At 41.5% G+C, this 20,587-nt stretch overlaps 1 protein-coding gene across 1 annotated transcript in view; it reads left to right on the top strand.

Annotated features, from left to right (window-relative positions):
* The first annotated feature begins 10,354 nt into the window (after positions 1 to 10,354).
* cpxm2 (carboxypeptidase X (M14 family), member 2) overlaps positions 10,355 to 20,587 on the top strand; it is a 28,938-nt gene continuing 18,705 nt past the window's right edge. The window contains exons 1-3 of the mRNA XM_085761920.1: positions 10,355 to 10,871; positions 13,503 to 13,601; positions 18,751 to 18,860. Coding sequence (XP_085618046.1) covers positions 10,589 to 10,871; positions 13,503 to 13,601; positions 18,751 to 18,860 — 492 coding nt within the window. The 5' untranslated portion in view covers positions 10,355 to 10,588. The remainder of the gene's footprint in view (positions 10,872 to 13,502; positions 13,602 to 18,750; positions 18,861 to 20,587) is intronic.

The raw sequence follows: 20,587 nt of genomic DNA, 5'->3' as shown, positions 1-20,587 counted from the left end.
CAACAACATCCAGATGAACTTGTGTTTAAAACTAAGAGGAGCCTTGATTTTAAACAAGGAGAAAGACAAAAACACCTGTTAGTCTTTCTTTTCTGGCAGCCCATTATAGCTTCTTTCCAAAACAACACATCAAGACGAATTGACCCAAATACCACTGATAAAAACCCTCCTTTATAATTGAGTGAAAAACTGCAATTACAAAGATTTATTGAAGGGCATGATGAACCATTCTTCTTGTTGCCGTTTTCGAAAGGGAATACAGCTTTTTCACCGCTCAGTCTCAAACCTGCCAGCTACTTCCTTCTCACTGAAACCTAGACGGTCTGACTGGAGGAAAAGAAAGTGACTGCAAATCATTTGCATATTTTGTTTGGAGTTGGAACGGTCCATCTGGATGGCTGAAGAGGTTCCGTTTTGATGAGAGCCCCCGACCAACTTCAATTTCCTCGGAATTCACAAATATTATCAAAGCGTCTTTCATCCAAGTCTGTGCTCTCTCAGAATACAGTAACTGACAGGAAAATGGACAAATGCTACTGTTGGAGGAAACCCAACAGACGCTTTGAAAGAACACATTTAGCCAAAGATCCTGCTAGTCCATATTTCTCTGCATTGCCTCTGTGTTGAATTTTGGCCTCTTGTCTGCCAAAAATACAACTTGTTGTCATGGCAAATGACAGTGTTTTTTTTTTTCTGATGCTGGCGGTATTCTCTCCGTCTGTTGGACAGAGTCAACCAGTTCATGAGGAACAGATTTGAAATGGTAATACAGAGATGATATTTGCTATCTACTCGAGACTCTGACCTCATCATTTCCCACAAGGATAACACCAAGCTCATCATAGCAGAGACCGGAGTGATGATGATAAACGTCACCCCTGAGGAACTTGGTCTCCAAGCGTACAGGTGGATAATGTGGTGGAGGTAGAGTTTATTAAATGCTGCAGCAGAAGCAGCAAGTTTCGTGCCATTGTCTCCCAGCGAAACACTCAGACCAAGTTATAGTAACTGAATAGGATAAATCTAAATGCAGCAACCAATAACTCATCTGCAGCAGATGATTACAAATTTATTCCTATGTGAAAATCTACTTTAAACCACAAAACAGCAGCTCGGTCAATTCAATAACAGCATGAACAGTAAATCAAATAGTCACCATTTGTTTCGAGTTGGAAAATATTTCACTTGTGTATAAAGTGTGTATAGAAAATGTGAGACACAGCCTACATGGATGAGGAGTTCCCATGAGGCCAGTAATTAGGGAAATAATTATATGCATGGCCTGTGTGATGTTTACATCCCTACAGCCACTACACATTATCATCCTTTACTGGACCAACAACCAAGAAACTGCTTAACAACAACACACAAAAATCAGTATTCATCAGCATGAAAAACCAGCAGCACAACAATATTACAATGCATGTGCCAAACAGCAATCAAAACACCACTGGTTGGAGCCAAAATGACTATACTAATTCATTCATAATTAATAGCCAACAAATTAAAATACTTCACAAGAGTATGACAGTAATATAAAAACAGGAATTAGCAGCTTGGGGACCACAAACAACAGCCTCAACAGCCAGCAGTGCAAATGAACAGAGCAAAGACGTTCAAACCATACAGTAGCCTAAGGTTGTGTTTGCATTTAACTTACCTTGCTGAAGAGAAGAGGTGACTGTCCTGGCCTCTGCTGTTATAAATCCCGCCAATAAACTCCAGAGTTTGTTTAAAAGAGGTTTCTGCCACCTGGGGGTCCACCTGCAAAGGTGAATTTCAAAATGGCGGCGGCGGGGAACGCCAAAAAAGAAGTTATCTCTTCATCATATCCATCTCGAAGAGACACATTTGGCAGGTATGCTGCTTCTTCTTCTTCTTTCTGTTTTACGGCAGTTGGCATCCAGCTTTTTGGTGCATTGGCTAGTAGGCTATGTTTACTGAAACTTACTCAAGTGTAGATTACAGTTTTACTCGTCAGGGAAAGAGCTGTTCCACGGCCTGGATGGTCGGCGTCGGCGTTCATCAGAAGTGGCGAGGAGCGGCGGTTCAAATAGACCGCCACATTGTGAAAGGTGCGTTCGATATGAGCTACCGGTTGTCATAGGTGAGCGGAGCTACTGATGTCCGTTTGAACAAGCTATTAACACTGAGGTGATTGTATAGTCAGTAACTCTATACAACTATGAAATTACTATAGAGGGTATCCTGCATGTTTCTTCTTGTTGTTTATGACGGGCATGGCCACACTGTCTCCATCTCTCTGAGGGAGGCAAGGGCCGCATTGTTGTCCAAACATATCTTACACTACTGTACAACATCCTAGCCATGATTTATAATTTCCAGGAAAAGAAAAGGTTTCTCAAGATAAGAATACATATTTAAATTTTCTCGAGATCTGAGAACCTTAAGATCATTGTCTTGACTGTTGGGGAGGATTTATAACTCACCAGTAGCCTACTAAATCAAGGAATAAATAGGCTAGCTATGTCTTTAATATGCCTAGTTTTGTTTGATGTAGCTAGGCTAGTTGCAGGTAGGACTCCTCTGGCACCTTCATGTTTAATCAATTAGTAGGCCTACAGCTAGATGCTCCAATTGGTATTCCCCATTCTTCAAGTAGGCGAATAAGAAAACAAAAACCTTTTGTTTTCTTGTGATAACAGATCATCATGATAAATAAAATGATCCGTAATCACGAGAAAACAAGCTTTGTTATCTCCAGATAAGCAAAAATAAAGAATTTTTGATGGCATGATGATTTCATTATTAAAATATTAATAAATAACTGGTGGGGGCCCTATCAGATCCCATGTTTTAGTTTGTGAGCAAAATACCCTAATTTTTGGACACTAGCCAACTGTGAAAGGATTTATAAGGCTTATATCCAATAACATTGCTCAAATCGCATTATCCTTGCAATGAAAAAGTAAACGAAAAAAAGGAAATTTCTGATTTCAAGACGAAATGGTTCCTGAGTGGTCCAGGCCAGAACCATTGTGAGTTTGTGAAACACTGCTATCACCTTATTTGGGAACAAGAGGAGCTGCTTTTCTCGTCCTTGTTGCTATGTGGATGTTGGTTTGAGACAAGAGAAGACCTCATAGATTCCAGGAGTCTGAAGATGGAGTCCCTGAACATGTTTCATGGAGGCAGGCAGGGCGTTCCAGGTCACATTTATGGGACTCACAGCAGGATGTTGGATGTAATCGAAAGGAGCTTTGTCTTCAGATCCGTTTCTCCTTCGTCGGTTTGGATAAGGACTTTAGCATAGGGGACTCTGTCTCCAATGCCGCTCCCACAACTTTCATCAAGTCCGCTCAACTCCAGTGCTCTGACTCCTCATTGCACTTTAGCCCCTTGTCAAATTAAACTTTAATGAAATTCCATTGCGGTGTCTGACTTCTTAATGAGAGGGACTCTTTAAAAAAAAAAACTGGTCTCTCAAGTTTAAAACCTTTGACCATCTCAGTCAGGGTAGAATATGCTGCCCAGACCACCAACAAAGTGACAAGGACAACATCCCCAGCTCACTCACAACACTCTCATGATCCTTTCAAATGAGCTGAGTCGAATTGAAAAACCCTCCTTTGAATCACAGATCTGTGTCTCATTGTTGTCAGTGATTAATGGAGGGTTTCTTGAGATAACAAGAGAGAAAGATCTGAATAAACAAGTTTATGCAACAAACATTTGCAATCCATCACGCTGATTGAGTGCTCTGATAGTTTGCCAGCTATATTCGAAGAGGCTGTGTGAGGCCCAGTCTTGCCCACTGGTGATGGAGTGAGCCAGGAATGCAGGAAACAAACAAATCTTTACAAAAACTATAGTCTCTCTATTGGGTGAGATTGGTCAATAGTGTGAAAGTGATTATTCTCTCTTACATTTCACACCATAATCCAAAAGTAAGCAGAGGATATTAAACAGAAAGGTTCTGCAAGTCCTATTCAGTTGTCTTTTCCAGCATTTGTGGGTTATTAAGGGTTCAGCCTAAAACATCTGTTTATGATATACACTGCTATGTGGTTTTATCTCTTTTGGACACATATTGCAGACATAGAAATGGTCCCTGGCAAAGCTACTGATTACTGATTGCCCTGCTTTGCTTAGTTGAGACGCTATCGTGATGGCATTGTCAGACAGCTTGCGGTTATTTTTATGTTTTCAGGCAGTGAACGTTTTCCCTGCTCTTGTAAAGATTGTTGCCCGCGCTCTTTTAAAACATGTTTGTCTTTATGGTGTGTTATCTCTTTAGAAATGTCTTAAAACTTGAGAACTCCTTTTGATCTGTGTTTGTGTCCCTATAATTGGTCCTAATGGTTCAGTTTTGACGTTGGTAAATCCCCATGAATAGATTCTGCTATTTTTTTACCAAATCATTAACAAATGAGGATGTGCTGCCTGAAAACCAGATGTTTTCCTTTGTTTTTCCTCTCCTCACAGGCCTCTTGTGCCCTTGTAGTTGTGTCATTGTTCAGCAAGGTTCAGTGGATCCAGGGTCATTGTTCTGCATTAGCTCTCACCTCAGACTCTAGCCAAGCATTTCACAACACGGACAGTACAGAATTTTAATGTGGTTACATATGGGCCTGGGCAGACCATCCTCTCGAAGTAGAAAACAATGCCAGATGTCCTTTGGGTTGCCCGTACAATGCAGGACCACAGCTTGACTGTGAATTTCCTGCATGCAGCTGTGTTATCACATCTGTGATGACACATTAAGGAGATCCATGGCGTTTTAGAGATCGATAAGCTTTTCATTCTGTGTTCCAGGCTCATAGATAATTTCTACTTCCCCTGCAAAAAGTAAAACCTTGTAGAACATGAAAACAACTAAAGCTTAAGGTTGCATCAACTTTTATAAATTAATGGTTCAATCATGATTCACTTGCCATTCAAACTAGAAACTGTCACTGTTATTAGATGCAAACATCTGGTCTGTTTTGGTTACATCCAGCTGGAACCTGTCCCAGCTGTGGTGAACGTGGACAAAGAATTAGAAACACAGGTGTTCAGGAAGGGAACATTTTTAGTGAGGAAACTGAGGGCGGTTGTGTTGAAAAGCAGCGGGACCCAGGCCACCACATGATAAAACTGACAATGTTACTGTGCAGTTTGGGATCTAAGTAAGTCGTGATAAATAGATTGAAAGCCTTTTCATCACTCAGGGGTCTCTGTAGTGGAGACATTCTGCACAACCTCTCCAAACCACAGATTGTCCACAATTGTCGGACTGTGACAAATGTAATAGTTTCTGCAGGAATCATAAAATAATGTTATGACTTGAGAGAGCCAGCGCAGAAGTAGGAAAACATAAAGGTAGTTTGCATGAAGTTCAAAATACAGATGTCTCAATTGGCCTGAATAAACAGCTTAGCGTGCACTTTGACAAAATATTATTCACACACCAACAAAAACATTTGCTTTAACAATTTGACTTTCACTGATCTTTGGACTTTAAACCATCATTTACTGATTTATATGGCCACCTGGGGGAAAGCTGAGACAGATTTTAACTGCAAAACAGACATATTATCACTTCCTATGTTGACATGGAAAACCTGTAGCTTAATTATGCACCCGGTAGCAATAATTTAGTGTCATGTTTCAGGCACGACGACCTTTAGTCAAATATTCACTTAGATTATATCTCTCTTTTGCTTTTCGCCAACCCCAGAGGGGAATTTGCAACTCCTCAGCTGTTAAACGCTCCACTGTGTTCATTCACCAGCTGGTTGCTAACTTTGTGGGTTTTACTCACTTTCTACTGCAAGCAGGAACAACGCTGCAGAGCATTGAGAGGAGATTTGAAGCAGTCATTCTCAGCTCTCACTAATCTTGACAACCAGTTCCACATACCTTGATCCATTGTTAATGTGAAAATATTGGTTACAGCAGCTGTAGTGTGTAGAATATTTGGCAATAAGAGTTGAGTTCCAGTCCATCCAGGTCAGCCTGCTTCATATTCATCTGCTCAAACACTACATCAAAGTATAAAATTCATCTTCAAAATTACCATTTCGGACAAGCCAAAGCGTAAAAATAATAGCCCTAGGCCGGTGGCCTCTTTGAATATCCAAGTCCCACTTCATATAACTTAAACATCTTCCCTCTCAATATTATAACTCATCGCTGGCTGTGCAGAAACAGCTTCAGAGTTTTAATTTAACAAAACTTTAGGTTGCTTCGATTCTGTATGGTCACCAGAGGGAAGACAAAACATCTCGCTGTGCTGCACTTATCATGATCAGATGGTAAATGACTAAAAAACAAAATTAATCTGGATTAACTGGACATGTTTCTAATCAAATAAAGTAGGAAAAAGGTAAAAAGTGTAATATCTGGTATTAACCTTTTCTTCATAAAACATCTGCTGGAACCTGCTTGACCGTTAGAGCAGCCAGCAGCCAACAAAGAAAATACCAACACCTGTTCTGTGACGCAGCCCAGCAGTCGTAATCACATTATAACACTCGCTTTTTATTGACTAGAAGCAAACCAATGAAAGTGTCTTGCATCTTTCTCTTGACTGGTGGCATTTCTGAGCTCCATGAAGGATACCGCAAAAAACACAAGCTGACAAAAACTTGCCATGCTGCTCTCACACAATGACCTTCGCCATGTTTCACACAGTTTCCATGGACACAGCAGAAATAAGAACCAACATCAGGCTTTTACCACCCTCTCACATCATACAGTTATCATAGCTGCAAGTTAGGAAACGTATATGTACAGATACACATCTTAACATTTCAAATATAAAACCTCATCTGTGATTGTTTTCGGTGGGTAATGAAATAGAAAGAATTACACACCCAGATAAAATCTATAGAAAGAGAATTGCAGCTGTGCTAATTCTTTATCTATGTCACTCAAATTTACATTGCACCAACTTAAAATTCAAACACTGACAGCACCAATGTCATCCTTGTGTTGACTTGCAGCAACAGAGATTTTGCTTGCAGATTTTTGCGGAATATAAATGATGCCAGGAGTTGAGATTCACCCCTAATGAAATGCACATGCTGTAAAGTAGTAAATCCAAGGTTGTAATACGCCATGTTTTGGATCCATAAATGTGTCATATTATATTTTGGTGGACAGTGACATAAATATATAAATAAATAAGATGCTGCAGGTTTGTCCCTATCAACCACAAAGCCGACCTGTTTGTCCTGAATGAACTCTTAAGATCAGAATTTATGACAAATATTGGCCGCGAGCCCGTTTGACACACTCAAGGTTGTATTTGATGGATGATCACAAATGGTGTTTGCATTTTGTGTGTGTGTACAGCATGAAATTTCACGCATTAATCAGATTCTCCCCTTATGCAAACAGAAAAGTAAGTCCACATTTCCAAGCCACTATGGGTTCATAACCAACTTTAATTTATGTTATGTTTAAAAAGCGAGAGTCTGGTGTGAAATAGTCCCAGTTATCACAAACTACACATTGTTTGTCAGGGAAAACTTGGCCTCACCGTGTCCTACTGAACAGTACAATACCACTATACATTATTCTTCCTATACTCAGATTCTAGGCTATCTGAAGCTGGTCTCCCTTTCCATCAATTACAAGGTGCCAAAGCAGCAGCAGGTAGGTATTTGCCACTGAGCCTCTAACCTGTCATTCTGGGTACTGACGTCCAATTAATGAGAATTCAGCAGGGGATTTTCTCCCCAGAAGAGATTATGGCGAGAGGCAGGAGCCATCACTCTCCTACCTTGGGTGTTCTTCACTGAGAAAGACAGCTATTGTCACAACATGCCTGCCTCAAGCTGCTCTGCTCCACAGCCTGATAAGCGGCTGTTTGATCCTCCTGCATTAGACCATAGCAGGTGTTTTAATGCAGACATTCAGGCTGTTTGAGAGACCACCTTTTATGTTTTAATAAACGCTGACCATGGTTAAGTCACTACTAAACTACCTTACAGTACATGCATTCTGTGCATAGTCAGTTTGAGCTCCATAGAGGACATAAACATGATTTGTCTCTTAGTGGTTTTGAGGTTTTATTTCAATGTGGAAATCACCAATACAATAGTTTGTTTTTTGGGCATTTATGTACAGAGGAAAACATGTCAAGCAAATGCAGCTCAGCTAAGATATTCTCATATTTTCCTGACAAGTGACCTCTCATGATCGGAATTGATTATAGATGCTATTTCAGAGGCAAAGGTGTAAGTAGTGTGATGTTTTTTACAGACTGTAAATGTTCATTGCCAATGTTTTAAAAATTCTTCTTGTTGTCGACAATGACTGGCAGTAGCAAAGTGCAGTAAAATTTAGTGTAGCCCGTGGCTAAAACACTTCATTAAGGAAAGATCATAGTGTTAATTTGGATACTTTTGCTCATGGAGAGTGTAACCAGGATCCAGTTTTTGATACGCCTAAGAGTTTATTTTCAAATTCTTGAAATATAGTCTGAAAAGCATTGTGTGGACAGGAAGTGATTAATGCTTGGATGACATTTCCGAGAAACTAAGGTAATGGCTGAATAGCTATTGGCTGGATTTTTCAAATGTCAAAAAACACTTTCTAAAAGAATGAACTGCACCATAAAGAAAAACAAACCAAATGGTCATTTTTAAATTTCAGTGGACAGACAGGAAGAAGCCAACTATCACATACAGTTATTACTCCTATAGTGTAGGCCTGTATGCAGAGGCTTCACAGCTACAGTACTAGTCTAGACGCCAACATGGGAGTTGCAGTTGCTTTAAGGTGTGAAGGGAGGGAGGATATTTTATGTGGTAAACTCTTACAGTACTCTTGGCTGCCTTTCTCTCTCATCCTCCTCCCCTCCTTCCTCCGTTTTCTTTCCCAGACAGTTAAGGATGAGTGTAGTCTAGATGGAGAGTGGGTGGGCGATCAGCGACTGCTTGCCAAGCTGGCGAAAGATTGTGCCAGCCGAGCATGGAGTATTCCAGCCTCGAGCTGTCCACCCACTCCAGATCCTGTTCTTCTGCGACTCGCCTGCAGCCTGAGCCGCCTTCCTTTCACCCTTTTATTCGCATGCTCTCTCTCAGACTCAGGTGTAAAGCCTGATTTCCATATAACCCTTTTATTTTTATTTTTTTTGAAGACTATTCTCCATGCAGTGTCCATCCACATTAGCTGTGTGTAATGAACCAATTGCATTTAATCTGGGCAGCATCCAGGCAGGGCACTATAGGCTTGTTATGGGATTATTATCTTTGCCTTAGTTTGTCTTGCCTCAGGTGGATGAAATGTCAGAAACTGTACTTATGAGTTGTGCGAATGCTCCGTGGAATCCCCACTCCTTATGACTAAATCTTTTAAGCCCAAGGCGAGACATTTCTCTGCTTTGCTGTATAGCTCCAAATGCTTCTTAAATGCCAGAGATGAACATCTTGTGATGAAACTTTTGTCTTTTTTTTTTTTTTTTACCCCAGTTTAAGTTAAAGAAAAGGCTTCTTAGCTGAAAAAAATATGGTTTTAATCAGTTTGACTCCTGGCTATGGGCTTTGTTATTGTCTCCTTCTGAATGTGAGGCTCCATCAGCTGCTGTAGTCACGTCTGTGTATGAAATAGAGAGGGAATAAAGGAGAGAAAGAGCTTCATGAGGAACAGGCAGCGTTGATGTGATGAGCTGTGACACACGGGGCAGCGCTCCATCCCTGTGTTGGAACACGCCTGGATGCTCCACAGAGAGGTTTTTCGGTTAAATTTCAGCCTCGCTTGTTAATGTGTAAATTACTGCAAAGTCCAAACAGGTCTCAGCTGAAAGGGAGAACAGCCTCAGAAAATGTGGCAGCGTGAGGAGGAGCAACAAGTTAATTATCTTTCCCCCAGTGAAAGGGATATCATGTGGTGTTATAATAAACGCAATAAGTGCACTTTTACTGACAGCTGTGCATCTTGTGATCTCGCCGGCTTGTGTTTTTGTGCCACTTTGGATTTAAAGCAGAGCCCCCTACATGGATGAAGAAGCTCGCCTCTGCTTCTCCTTTGCATACACAGAATTGTAAGCTGGTTAAGAGCTGTTTAAGTCTCCCGTGTTGATTCCCCCGCAGGAAAGAGGAAACTTTCCTCTGGTTAGAGCATAGCGCCTGCCCCAGACAGAGTGGGAGGAGATGGAGATGAAAGCAGATCCTCCATGTGTCAATGTATGTTTTCCCAGAGAGGTTTCTATCCCTGTTTCACTTCTACCCACACCAATAAAATCAGTGCAATGTGTCAGCAGAGTGGACTGGTTTGAACAGAAAGGAGATCATGAAAAAAATGTTTCTTTCTTTTTGAGTCACCTGCCAGCATCTAAAGGAGAGAAGTGCACTATCTGCCTCCCTGCCTCTTCCCTCTCCTCTCCTCTCCCTCATCCCCTGCTCTCTGTGTTTCTCCCTCCCTCACTGCATTTTTCCCAGGCTGAGGCGTCCATGGACCCTCTGGCTCCGCTGCTTTCGTCAGTGACTTGGAGCGCACCGAGAACTTTGTGAACTCTCCGTGTTGGAGTGGGAAGGGAGACGAAGAGGGAGCAGTTGATGGGACGCAGCCCGGCAGCAGCAGCAGGCTCCTCTGGAGACGGCATCAGGACTCTCAGCTGGAGATAATCCCCTGGGTCATGACAAGACAGCGCCTCAGCCTCCTAACCCCCCTGGCTCTGCTGGGACTCCTCGTGGGGCTTGCAGACCTCAGCTATGGCTCCACTGGAGAGGATGAGGATTACTACATGCAGGAGCTGCTGACAAGAGAGCAGTACAACCAGGTCCAAATGCTGGAGAAGCCTGTGGCCTCGATACCTGACAGGCATGAGCACCATGGCCATAACCCTGCCAGGAAAGTGCCCAAGGGGAAAGCAGACAGCAGCAGGCAGACGGATAAGACCACAGCTGATGCAAAAACAGGTAAAAGCATTTCCATCTCTTATAGCAGCACGGATTTACAGTTTATGTCTCAAACTCTCCTGTGTATTCAGTCATAAAACTTTATTCCTGCTCTAAAATCCTCCACACTGTCATTATCCACTATAATCAATGAGCAATATAGCTGTTTCTTTATATTACAACACATAAATTGATCATTTTCTCACAGTAAAGGCAACATTAAAGTTTGAAAACTTGAAACTTTTGAATGAGTTGAATTTATGAGTCAGTGCTGACACTATATGACAGTGTATGGTTAATAATTTCTGCCAATTTTGAAATAAAATGATAAATGCATATCATATTCTAGAGTATAAAATATAAGCTACATTAAAAACAACACATCATCATCAGTTTACATCAAAAGCTGGAATTATTTTTCATAAGTTGTGGCTCTGTTTAATTACTTCTTTCAACTGTAATGCCCCAGACACAGAGAATTTGAGGCATGACATTGAACCTTGCTTTCCTCTGGGACTTCAGAGGAGCAGCTGGATTCACTTCACATGGTGATGGATGTGCAGAGAAAGGACAAAAAACACACAACACAACAACAACAACGACCTCTTCAGGTGGTCCTCCTCCTCACTCCCCCGTCCACATAGATCTGAGCCGTGTTGCTGTGTGTGGGTTCTGCGGAGCAGCAGGATTAACAACCTCACGCACAGCAGAGGTCAGGACTGTATTTCATGTCGGAGCCAGAACACATGTGAAATCCACGTTTTTTTCCCCACAAATAGCAGCGAGACCCAGCACCCAGCAGTGCTGTCCTATTAACGTCCGCATGGAAACGTCTGTGGGACTCTGAGCACATGCAGTAGCAGGTTTGGAGGCAGGTTTAAAATCCTGCCAGGTGATTGGAGGAGGAACAGGCATGAGGGCTTCTGGTGGTTGGTGGCCGGTGATTTAGAACAGCTGCATCGACAGTGACCTCATGTTTCAGGCATCTGGCTTCACATGTCTAAGCAGGGATACCTGCTGCAGGTGGGACTGCAGGGGAAATAATAACAGCAAACCACACTGAAGCCACTAGCCTATTTGCTTTTGCGGAGAGTTATTTGTTCAATCCGCATTACACTCATACACACATAAAACATTTTAGTGCTCTTGTGAAAAGTAGCCTAACTGCAAGGACTTACAAAGGCTTAAAAAATCTTTTTTACAGCATTTTAATCAGATTAGTTTATAGCCTACTCGAAGACTCTGAAAGAAGCTTTTTGTAAGTTTTGCTATTGCTATATGGCTATGATTTGCATCAATAGCTGTTTACCTACGTAAGTTGAGAGGAAAACGTCATTCTGTAAATCACTTACAGCTATCTCTATTAATAGGAAGAAGAAAAAAACAATGGTAACTTGTCTCTATCAAGTATTTTCTTCTACTGAAGTTAGCATGCTAACCAGCTGGCCCCAGGCAATCTCGTGACTTTCCTATCGTGACTCGATCCTGAAAGTGTAGCACTGCTAAAAGGGCGTATAGAAACCTGTGTAGACAGTTTGTCAAGTGGCCAAAAATGCAACAAATGTACCATTATGTAAACCTTTTTGTAGATTTTTTGCTTCTTTGTCTTGATTCTGAGTCTTTTTTTATGCTCATATCACACAGCTGCTGAAAAAACCACCCGGCTATATAAGCCTCCTTGTTTCATGATACAGTGTTTTTGAAATTTCCAGCATGTACACATTCAACTTATCTGAAATTATGAAAATAATGGACTCAATCCAAAAGTTGGGGAAACCATTTTCAGATAAAAGAAAATGTTTTTGTTTTTTTTTACTGAAAATACTGTGTTAATTCTTAATAAAACCCCACTTCGTCTCGGTTATGTAATGGGGAAGGAACTTGTACTTTTACATCTAAAGAATTCCTTTCAATCTAAAATGTCCCCATGTCAGCTGCAAAACCTCACATCCACGTCTTTATACTACTGTGAATCTCTCCACTTTGTAAAAATGCACATTTTATGGTGCTATTAACTCACTGCCATGAGCCCTGTGCTGTGACAACGTCTAAATGATCATATCTAAATCCGCTGTGCTGAACCACACATGCAGCTCGGAGCATTGTGGAGGATTTAACCTGTCCCCTGAATGAGACGCGGATAAAGACTTTCAGATGTGAGAAGGATTGTTATCACGTGGGGGCCTATCCTGACCTGACACTCGGTCAAATAAAAAGCACACGCCTCACTTCCATCTTCAGTCCTTGGAATGTGACTCCCGGCCCTCACAGCTACCTTTTCCTACAGGATATTCTCATGATTGATTTGAACCTCTATAGGCTGATATCTCATAAATATTATGACTGTATTAACGATCCTAAATGAGAGTGTACATTAAATTGCGTCATTGGCTTAGCTATCCTGAGTGGGGACTATACACTGTCACTGAATGTTAGAGTTAACCTAGAGATCTCCTCCTGGTTCATTCTCCAGCCCTGAATCTATCCACATGTGCAGGACCGAATCAGCCAAAACCTCCTTTTTTCTTTCATGTCAACACCACTGCTTTATCTCTACACGCTGACAATGAATCAGCAATTTTGAATGTGATTCAACTTCTTATATTCCGTTAAGACTGAATACATACGTGTCTATGTGATTTTCTTTTTTAGTGAAAACGCCCAACAAGAAGGCCGAGAAGACCAAGAAGAGCACGTTGAAGAACCCAAACAGCGTCGCAGAAGGAGGACAATATAACGCAATAAAAGAAGGTGAGTGAAGAACAAGTGACACTCAATGATTTCATATAAATTCATCCCCCCCTCCTCCAACATGCAGGGGATCATTTCTCTGCTTTCACAGGAGCTGTTAGGATGGGAAAAAGGAAACAAACTCTCCCAGAGATGACAAATATTTTGGAGAGGCGAAGAGTTTTCAGAAACCAATTTCTCTTTTTCTTTTCTTTTTTTCCTCCCAGAGAGGAAAAGTCTGGCAATATAAGATGATGCTCTCAGAAGTGGAGTCGAGCCACAGAAGCACTGATGTCCTCTTTGCTTATGAGGCATTGTGTTTGGTTTCCATGGATCACAGTCTATTTGCTAGACTGAAGCCAAGATGCCCCAGTAGCCTTCCTGTCACGTTGGATGACAGATTAAGTTCACTTGACTGAGAGCGTGATTCAGGGCAAAGCGCGAGTAGTTTGACCTCAGAATTTCCACCGCACTGAGCATGTTGATGTTGTCCATATAACACGTTATTTTTTTTTATTCGTCTGCACAGTGTGAGACATTAAGCAGAGCGAGAAGCTGTATTTTAATAACGCTGGGAGGTTAAGATTGGGCGTGGGAGCCAATGGAGAATTGATGTGTTTATGTTGAAACTATTGTGAGGAACCTACCGGGGCAGACAGAGAGCCTGCCATCTTAAATTTGCCGCTAGGGGAATGGAAGCAGAAAGTTGGATATTCTCGTATGTAGGAAACTGGGAAGACCATTCAGACATGCCTGGCACAAGGAAGCCTCGCGCAGTCGAAATCTGGACAGCACAGACTCCCCAAATCATGTTTTCATGGTTGAAAGTGTGACTCAACACCAATCTGTTTTCCAAATTCATTCCAGCGTCTCCTGGCAGCGGCTGATTTATCAGGTTCGCACAAATCACACACTTTCTATACATCAAGAGCTCCATTACTCGGCTTAAGAAATTGTTTAGCCTTGAAAATTTTAATTATTTGGCTATTGTCGAAGGTGGAGCAGAGCCTCAGTAGCTGCCACATCCACACATACCAACACAATGGGGAATTCATTAAACGTAGTTCAGAGACTAGCAGGGATTTTCAAAGTCTGATTCAGCGGAGGTTTCAACAGCTCATTCATTATTCCCATCAGTCGGAAAAGAAATGAATGTTGAAACAAGATGTTTCCGCCGAGATATGACAATTTGTCACGTGCACAGCCGAGCTTCAGAGGCTGAGGTTGACGAAACACGACTTGAGGGTTTTTGAAAGATGGGTCTGTTGAAAAGTAAAAATTGCATCAAGGGTTGTTGTGCAGCTGTCGGATGATTTGCGGCGTGATTTATCTCTTAAAGTGACTTTAGAGAAAAAAACACAATCTTCTTCTTCTAAATGAAAAGCTGAACTCATGATCAATAAAACCCACCATCCGTCACACTCAGGAAATCTGCTATAACAGCTTATTGTGGCAAATCTTGTGGCTGACATTTTTTAAAGTTAAGATAAAAAATTGGTGCATGTGATTGACAATGCTGACTTCACCGATCAGCAAAAGTTACATATTTTTGCTCTACGCCACGACTTTTTCAACTGGTCAAAGAGCATCAGTTAAAGATACTGTATAAACATAAATTCCACTCTACCAGATGTGAAAAAAGAACTTGTGATAGATAACCTGACTAAACTTTGATCCCAGAATTGTTTTTTTGGCCTTTAGTTGCAATGCATGAGGCTCTGACTGCCTGTTTTGTCATTTCTATTATACATTATTGTTGAATCCAGATGCTGTGTTCCTGTGTGGGTCCTCTTGCAAAGGATTGCATACAGATGGTGATAATGATTTAGGGCTTTGCAAAATGGCAGTCGTCCATCCTTTTTTTTTTTTTGGTTTGTCCCGCTAACCTTGATCCTCTGGGCTGCTGCGAGGGCCAGTTTGTCCCTAATATGTTGTGATCGTCTCGTCTGTGGACTTACAGTACGTGTCTGATTCCAAGAGGATTTTAAATATAGACATAAAGGGTCGCAAGTGGAGCAACACATGTTTTATTGCCGTATAGAGTTACTACAATAACTGGTACTACTGGTGGCTTTGCATTTGGCTTGTTAATCAACTTTTTACGCCTTGGTTTTACAGCAGGAGCTAATTTGGTCTCGAGCTATGTTTTCTTTATGCACCTAACATAAATTCCACTCGTGCATGTGTGGATTTTGGACGCTGATCATTTGTGTCTGTGGTTTTTCTGAAAAAAATCATGATGCATGTGATTTACGACCTCCAGTGGCTCAGACATATCAGGGCTGATGGAACAGTAATAAAACACAAAGCCAGGTTCCTCAGTGGACATAAATATTTACTTAACATGCATATGTACTGTAAAAGCAAATGTCCAGAGCGACAGTAAAAAAAAAATCCTTTGTCCTCTTTGTGCCTGTTTCACCTCTCAGTATTCAATCCTGGCCGTGTGACAGCGACATGTGAAGCACATGTTCAAACAGACTGGTGCCCAATCGGAAATTCTTGCTCTGAAATTCCACTGCTGTGGTCCAGGGAAGTCTGCAAACAGCTCGACCTGACCCAAAGAGCCACTGGGCAGCCGAGCCTTCACACGTCAGCCTTGATTTGTCCATCTGGCCCGCGCTGGGCGACGTCCATTGTGGTGTAAAAGATGAGCCAATCTCACACAAAGAACTCTATTTAGTGACCACCGTCTCAGTAACTGCAATCACTTAAAGGCAGGCATTTGATTCCAATGAACTGCAAACTCCCTCCAGCAGCAAATGAAAACATTCTTAAGTGATGTGCAGCTTTCTCTTTTTAAGACTGTGTTTTTCCAAAATAAAGGCAAGAGTGCCTTGAATACAGCCGCCTGCCTGACAGGCCACTGCTGGGGCGTCGGTGGCTGTTACTGGATAATTGGCACGCTCAAGGATTTAATTACAGTGTGATCAGTCACATTGATGAATGCTAATTGCTGCCATCAGTTACACCAGTAAAGATATGAGCCATGGGACTCATTGTGTTGATGGATTTGGTTCTTTTAGTTTGGGCTGAGGAGAGCTCCACAGTGCTGTATCATCGTACAGATAAAGGAACTTCTGCTTTAGTATTATAATTTAATTATAAAACAATATGTTAGAATAATTTATGTTTGCAACAACAATTTTATGAGAATCTTGGAAAGTGGCAGCACAAGACGAATCAATGGATTAATGGATATTAACCTTATTCCACTTGCAAAACCATCAAAAGACAAACAAAGCAGCAACGCAAGGCTAAAAAAAAAGACATATCTCATGACAAGATGAGTATTGTTTGCATTGTAGTGTTTCTGCACGGCTAAGCATGAGGCCACACAACATGCCTACAGCAACACATCAAGGTCACACACACTGAAGTCTGAATCACAGCTCCCAGGCATCACATACAGCGACTGGCTTCACTCTGGGTGTCCCCAGCTAACTCCACATCACAATAACTCAACACACATTTCAGTCAGTTTTACTCATCATGGGGAGTACCACTGAGTCAGTCGAAACGGGTCTGAAACTGTGTCCAAAATCACTTCTTATTTACTGTATTGTGCACTTTATTTGCCCTCCCTCCTTTTTTGAAGCATGTACTTTTCTGTGAAAAAAATCCCACAGTGCATCGCACCACATTTTATACAGTAGATGCAAAGTACAGCAATGACAATGTGTTCAGTTCACGTCTCCCTATTTTGAGTCTATCCAACAGGGTGCGGTGCGTGAGTGAGCGGGCAAGGGAGTGATTTCAGACACAGCGTGAGAGTCAAATCTGAGGAAATAACTCAATAACCCCCAATGAGGTCACACAGTGATGTCACCAGGGTTATTTAAGCTCAGCTGTGCAGACTTTTAACATACAAAAAAAACAGGCTTTAGCAAGAGACACAGAGTTAAGAAGACACTGGTGTTTATGGCACTGAGCGTCAAACAAAAAGACATAATTAGATTGCATCATGGGAACTGCATTGAGCCTCACCAGAAACTATTTTTTTTCTGCCTCTACTCCAGTCTGTCCTTCTGGAGTTGCTGTGCATGCTCTAAAAACAGCTATAGATAGTTTGTTTTAATGAACTGTTTTTATAATTATAACCTGCTTGCACCAAAACTCCCTCACTACACACCAGTGCACTGGAGCAAACAGTGAGCTGTGTGCTGTATGGTGATTTAAGCACTCCATTAATTCTATAACTTGTGGATTAGTAACAGCTGAAAAGCAAAGTCTAAATCCTCATCATCCATGAAGTCCATTATCTAATCACAGCTGAAAATCATAACAATACCTTTCTGACATTGAAAGATTTTCCATCTAATTTCACAGTTTAATAAAAACCTTTAATAATATTTATAAAGTTTTGCGGCTGCAGCTGCAGCAAGTTCCCATTTTCTCTAATTCAGGATAATGATACTGCTCCGGTCATTTTTAAACAATTTCATCATGTATGCAGTGTGCAGTTGGGCGGCTTTGATAGGTGTGGATTGCAAAATTACAAAAAAAACAGCCCGAAAAACAAAACAAGAGGAAGCTCTCATAGTGTACTGTCATTAATCACCCATGAGGCTTGACGCATTTTGAAATTTATAGGAGTTTAGACATCAAAGTCTCCGTCACGCTGTTATAACTCCATTTCATTCATTCATTCTTTCCTTTTGTTGTTTGATTTTCCAGGTTTTAAAGGATGGGCTGTTTATACACAACACACACACACACGCACATGCACATCCAGTTCACTTTTGTTGTGTGTGTGTGTATTGTTGAGAGGCAGAACAAAGAGACATCAACACAAATAATGGCCATTATGATAGCAATCACGTTCAGCTTTAATTTGGGCCTTTCACATAATTAGATGAAGCTTTACTGCTCACTATCTGTTGCCTGCTTTAGCTTCTCTGAATAGAGCTCGTATTATTAGATCTTCTCAGTTACAAACATAGTACAGCTCGCTTCTGCCTTGTTTGCTTCACACATTTGAGCTCACTGTGCAAAGTCTAAATTGCTCATTACTGTTGAGTCATTTTGTCAAGCTATTAACAAATGCACACATGGGCCCTCATTCAGGAGCTGCTGTATACAGTGCAGAGAAACAAAGCTCCTGGAGCAATGCAACACATGATACATAACATTACCATTAAAATGCCAATTTATCATTCTCATTACCCAGAATGCCCTCCTATGGGATTGGAGACGCTGAAGATTGATGATTTCCAGCTTCATGCCTCAACTACGAAACGTTACGGCCTCGGTGCACACAGAGGTCGCCTTAACATCCAGGTAAGACGGGAATATAAAGTCTTGGCGCAGCTTGAACAAGCTTAGCAGGAGTATTGGAGCTCACATTGTACACCCCAGGCAATCTCACCTCACCTCTCATTTTCCAGCAGCAATAGAAGAAGAAATATGGCTGAGAGACAGTATCTTTTAATTTCAATATCTGATTAAGTTCATATTTATGCTCCTTGGAAAAGATGTCCTCTGTGATAAGTTGCTTTTCCCCAGTTAAATGTGGATGACATTATCATCCTATTTCAGCCCACAGCATATTTTTAATACTTCAAAGCTAACTCAACATAGAAAGTAATAGTGTTGCCATCAATACCAGGGGCACATCCCCAAACCTAATAAAAAAGGACTGGCATCTGGGAGACGAGGTATTTCCTGTTAGTGCAAGCCGTGCTTTGAGGGTATTAGCCTGCGTACAGTCTGCAGCGAGCCTCGTCCTCCGCAGGCTGCGGCCACGCCGAATCCAACGGCACAATTAATGAAACATACGCACACACATGCTGTTAATTCACTCAAGACAGCAGAGGCATTATGTTTCAGGAAACCAGCAAAAACAAAGGATTTATTGTTTGCCGTGTGCGCGCGCCCTCCCGTGCGCGTGAGTGCACGTCGGGAGTTGTGGAGGGGACAGAGATAGTGTCCATCCGAGAGCACAATTATCTGTAAATCAGGAGGAACACATCAAAAACAGATGTTGCCTGTTGAATCAGGCCTGTGGCCAGAGGACTTGGTTTATTTCCACTTTTGTAGCTGCTACACTTTGTTTAGATTCCAGACACCAACGGCACTGGGCTGAATTAACTTTCTCTTGATACTGGTAGATGCACACCAACAGGGAAACAGGAACAGCTGAAATATTAACAAGTTCTGAGATTTTACATATCCTGTAAAATTGAAAAAAGTGCAATTGAAATGTAAATGAAAGAACGCTACCCAGCAGGAAAATGCATACATAGTAATTATGGGATACGTTTGCCAGATTTTATTTTTTACATCCAAGCAAGCTACTCATGGAAGCTCCTGCATCTGCACCTGGATCTGGATTGGCACCAAAAGTGTAATCGCTTGTTCCGTCGCCAAGCCTTCGTCCATATTTCACTGGATAATCAGTCATCTGTTTGAGATGTTCTGCTACAGCAACTGCCAGACAAACAGAACATAAAACAAAGCCCATCATGTAATTCTCATCCATCATTCCACAATAAACTCAGCGTGTGCGTTTTCGCTTTAGGAAAGTGGTCCATTTACGCTTGGGACCCCCACGTCTCCTAACAGTACGTAAATGAAAAGTACTGGACCGTCAAATGTGACCTATTTCTTTTTTCTTTTTTTTTCCGAACCCACATCCTGACAGGAAGTTGGATCGACCAGTGACCTTCTTTGCCACAAGATGTTAAGATGTGTGTCAGCTGTCCGATCTCCTGTGTCTGCAGGAATATCATACTTGCGCTCATCCAAAAGTCCTTAATAATTCTAAATCAAATTGATTTACTTTTCATGATAAAGAGATTTAATCCATACAGGACATAGGGGCACAGTCAGTGGAGGTAAGAGAGTCAGTGAGTAGTAGTAGTAGTAGTAGCCAATTTACATAATGTACCTTTAACCCCCCTTTGAAGTGAGCATACTATGTAAATGTGGACGTGTCCTATTCGTCAGTTTTGATATGATTCTGTATTAAGGCTTAATGAGAGCGGTGTACTTCAAAGAGACTTGGC

This window comes from Trachurus japonicus, chromosome 19 (assembly GCF_045865225.1).
Source record: "Trachurus japonicus isolate A0001 chromosome 19, Traja_1.0".
NCBI classification, from domain to species: domain Eukaryota; kingdom Metazoa; phylum Chordata; class Actinopteri; order Carangiformes; family Carangidae; genus Trachurus; species Trachurus japonicus.
Note: the sequence above shows the minus strand (reverse complement) of the source record. Positions and strands in the feature narration are given on the sequence as shown.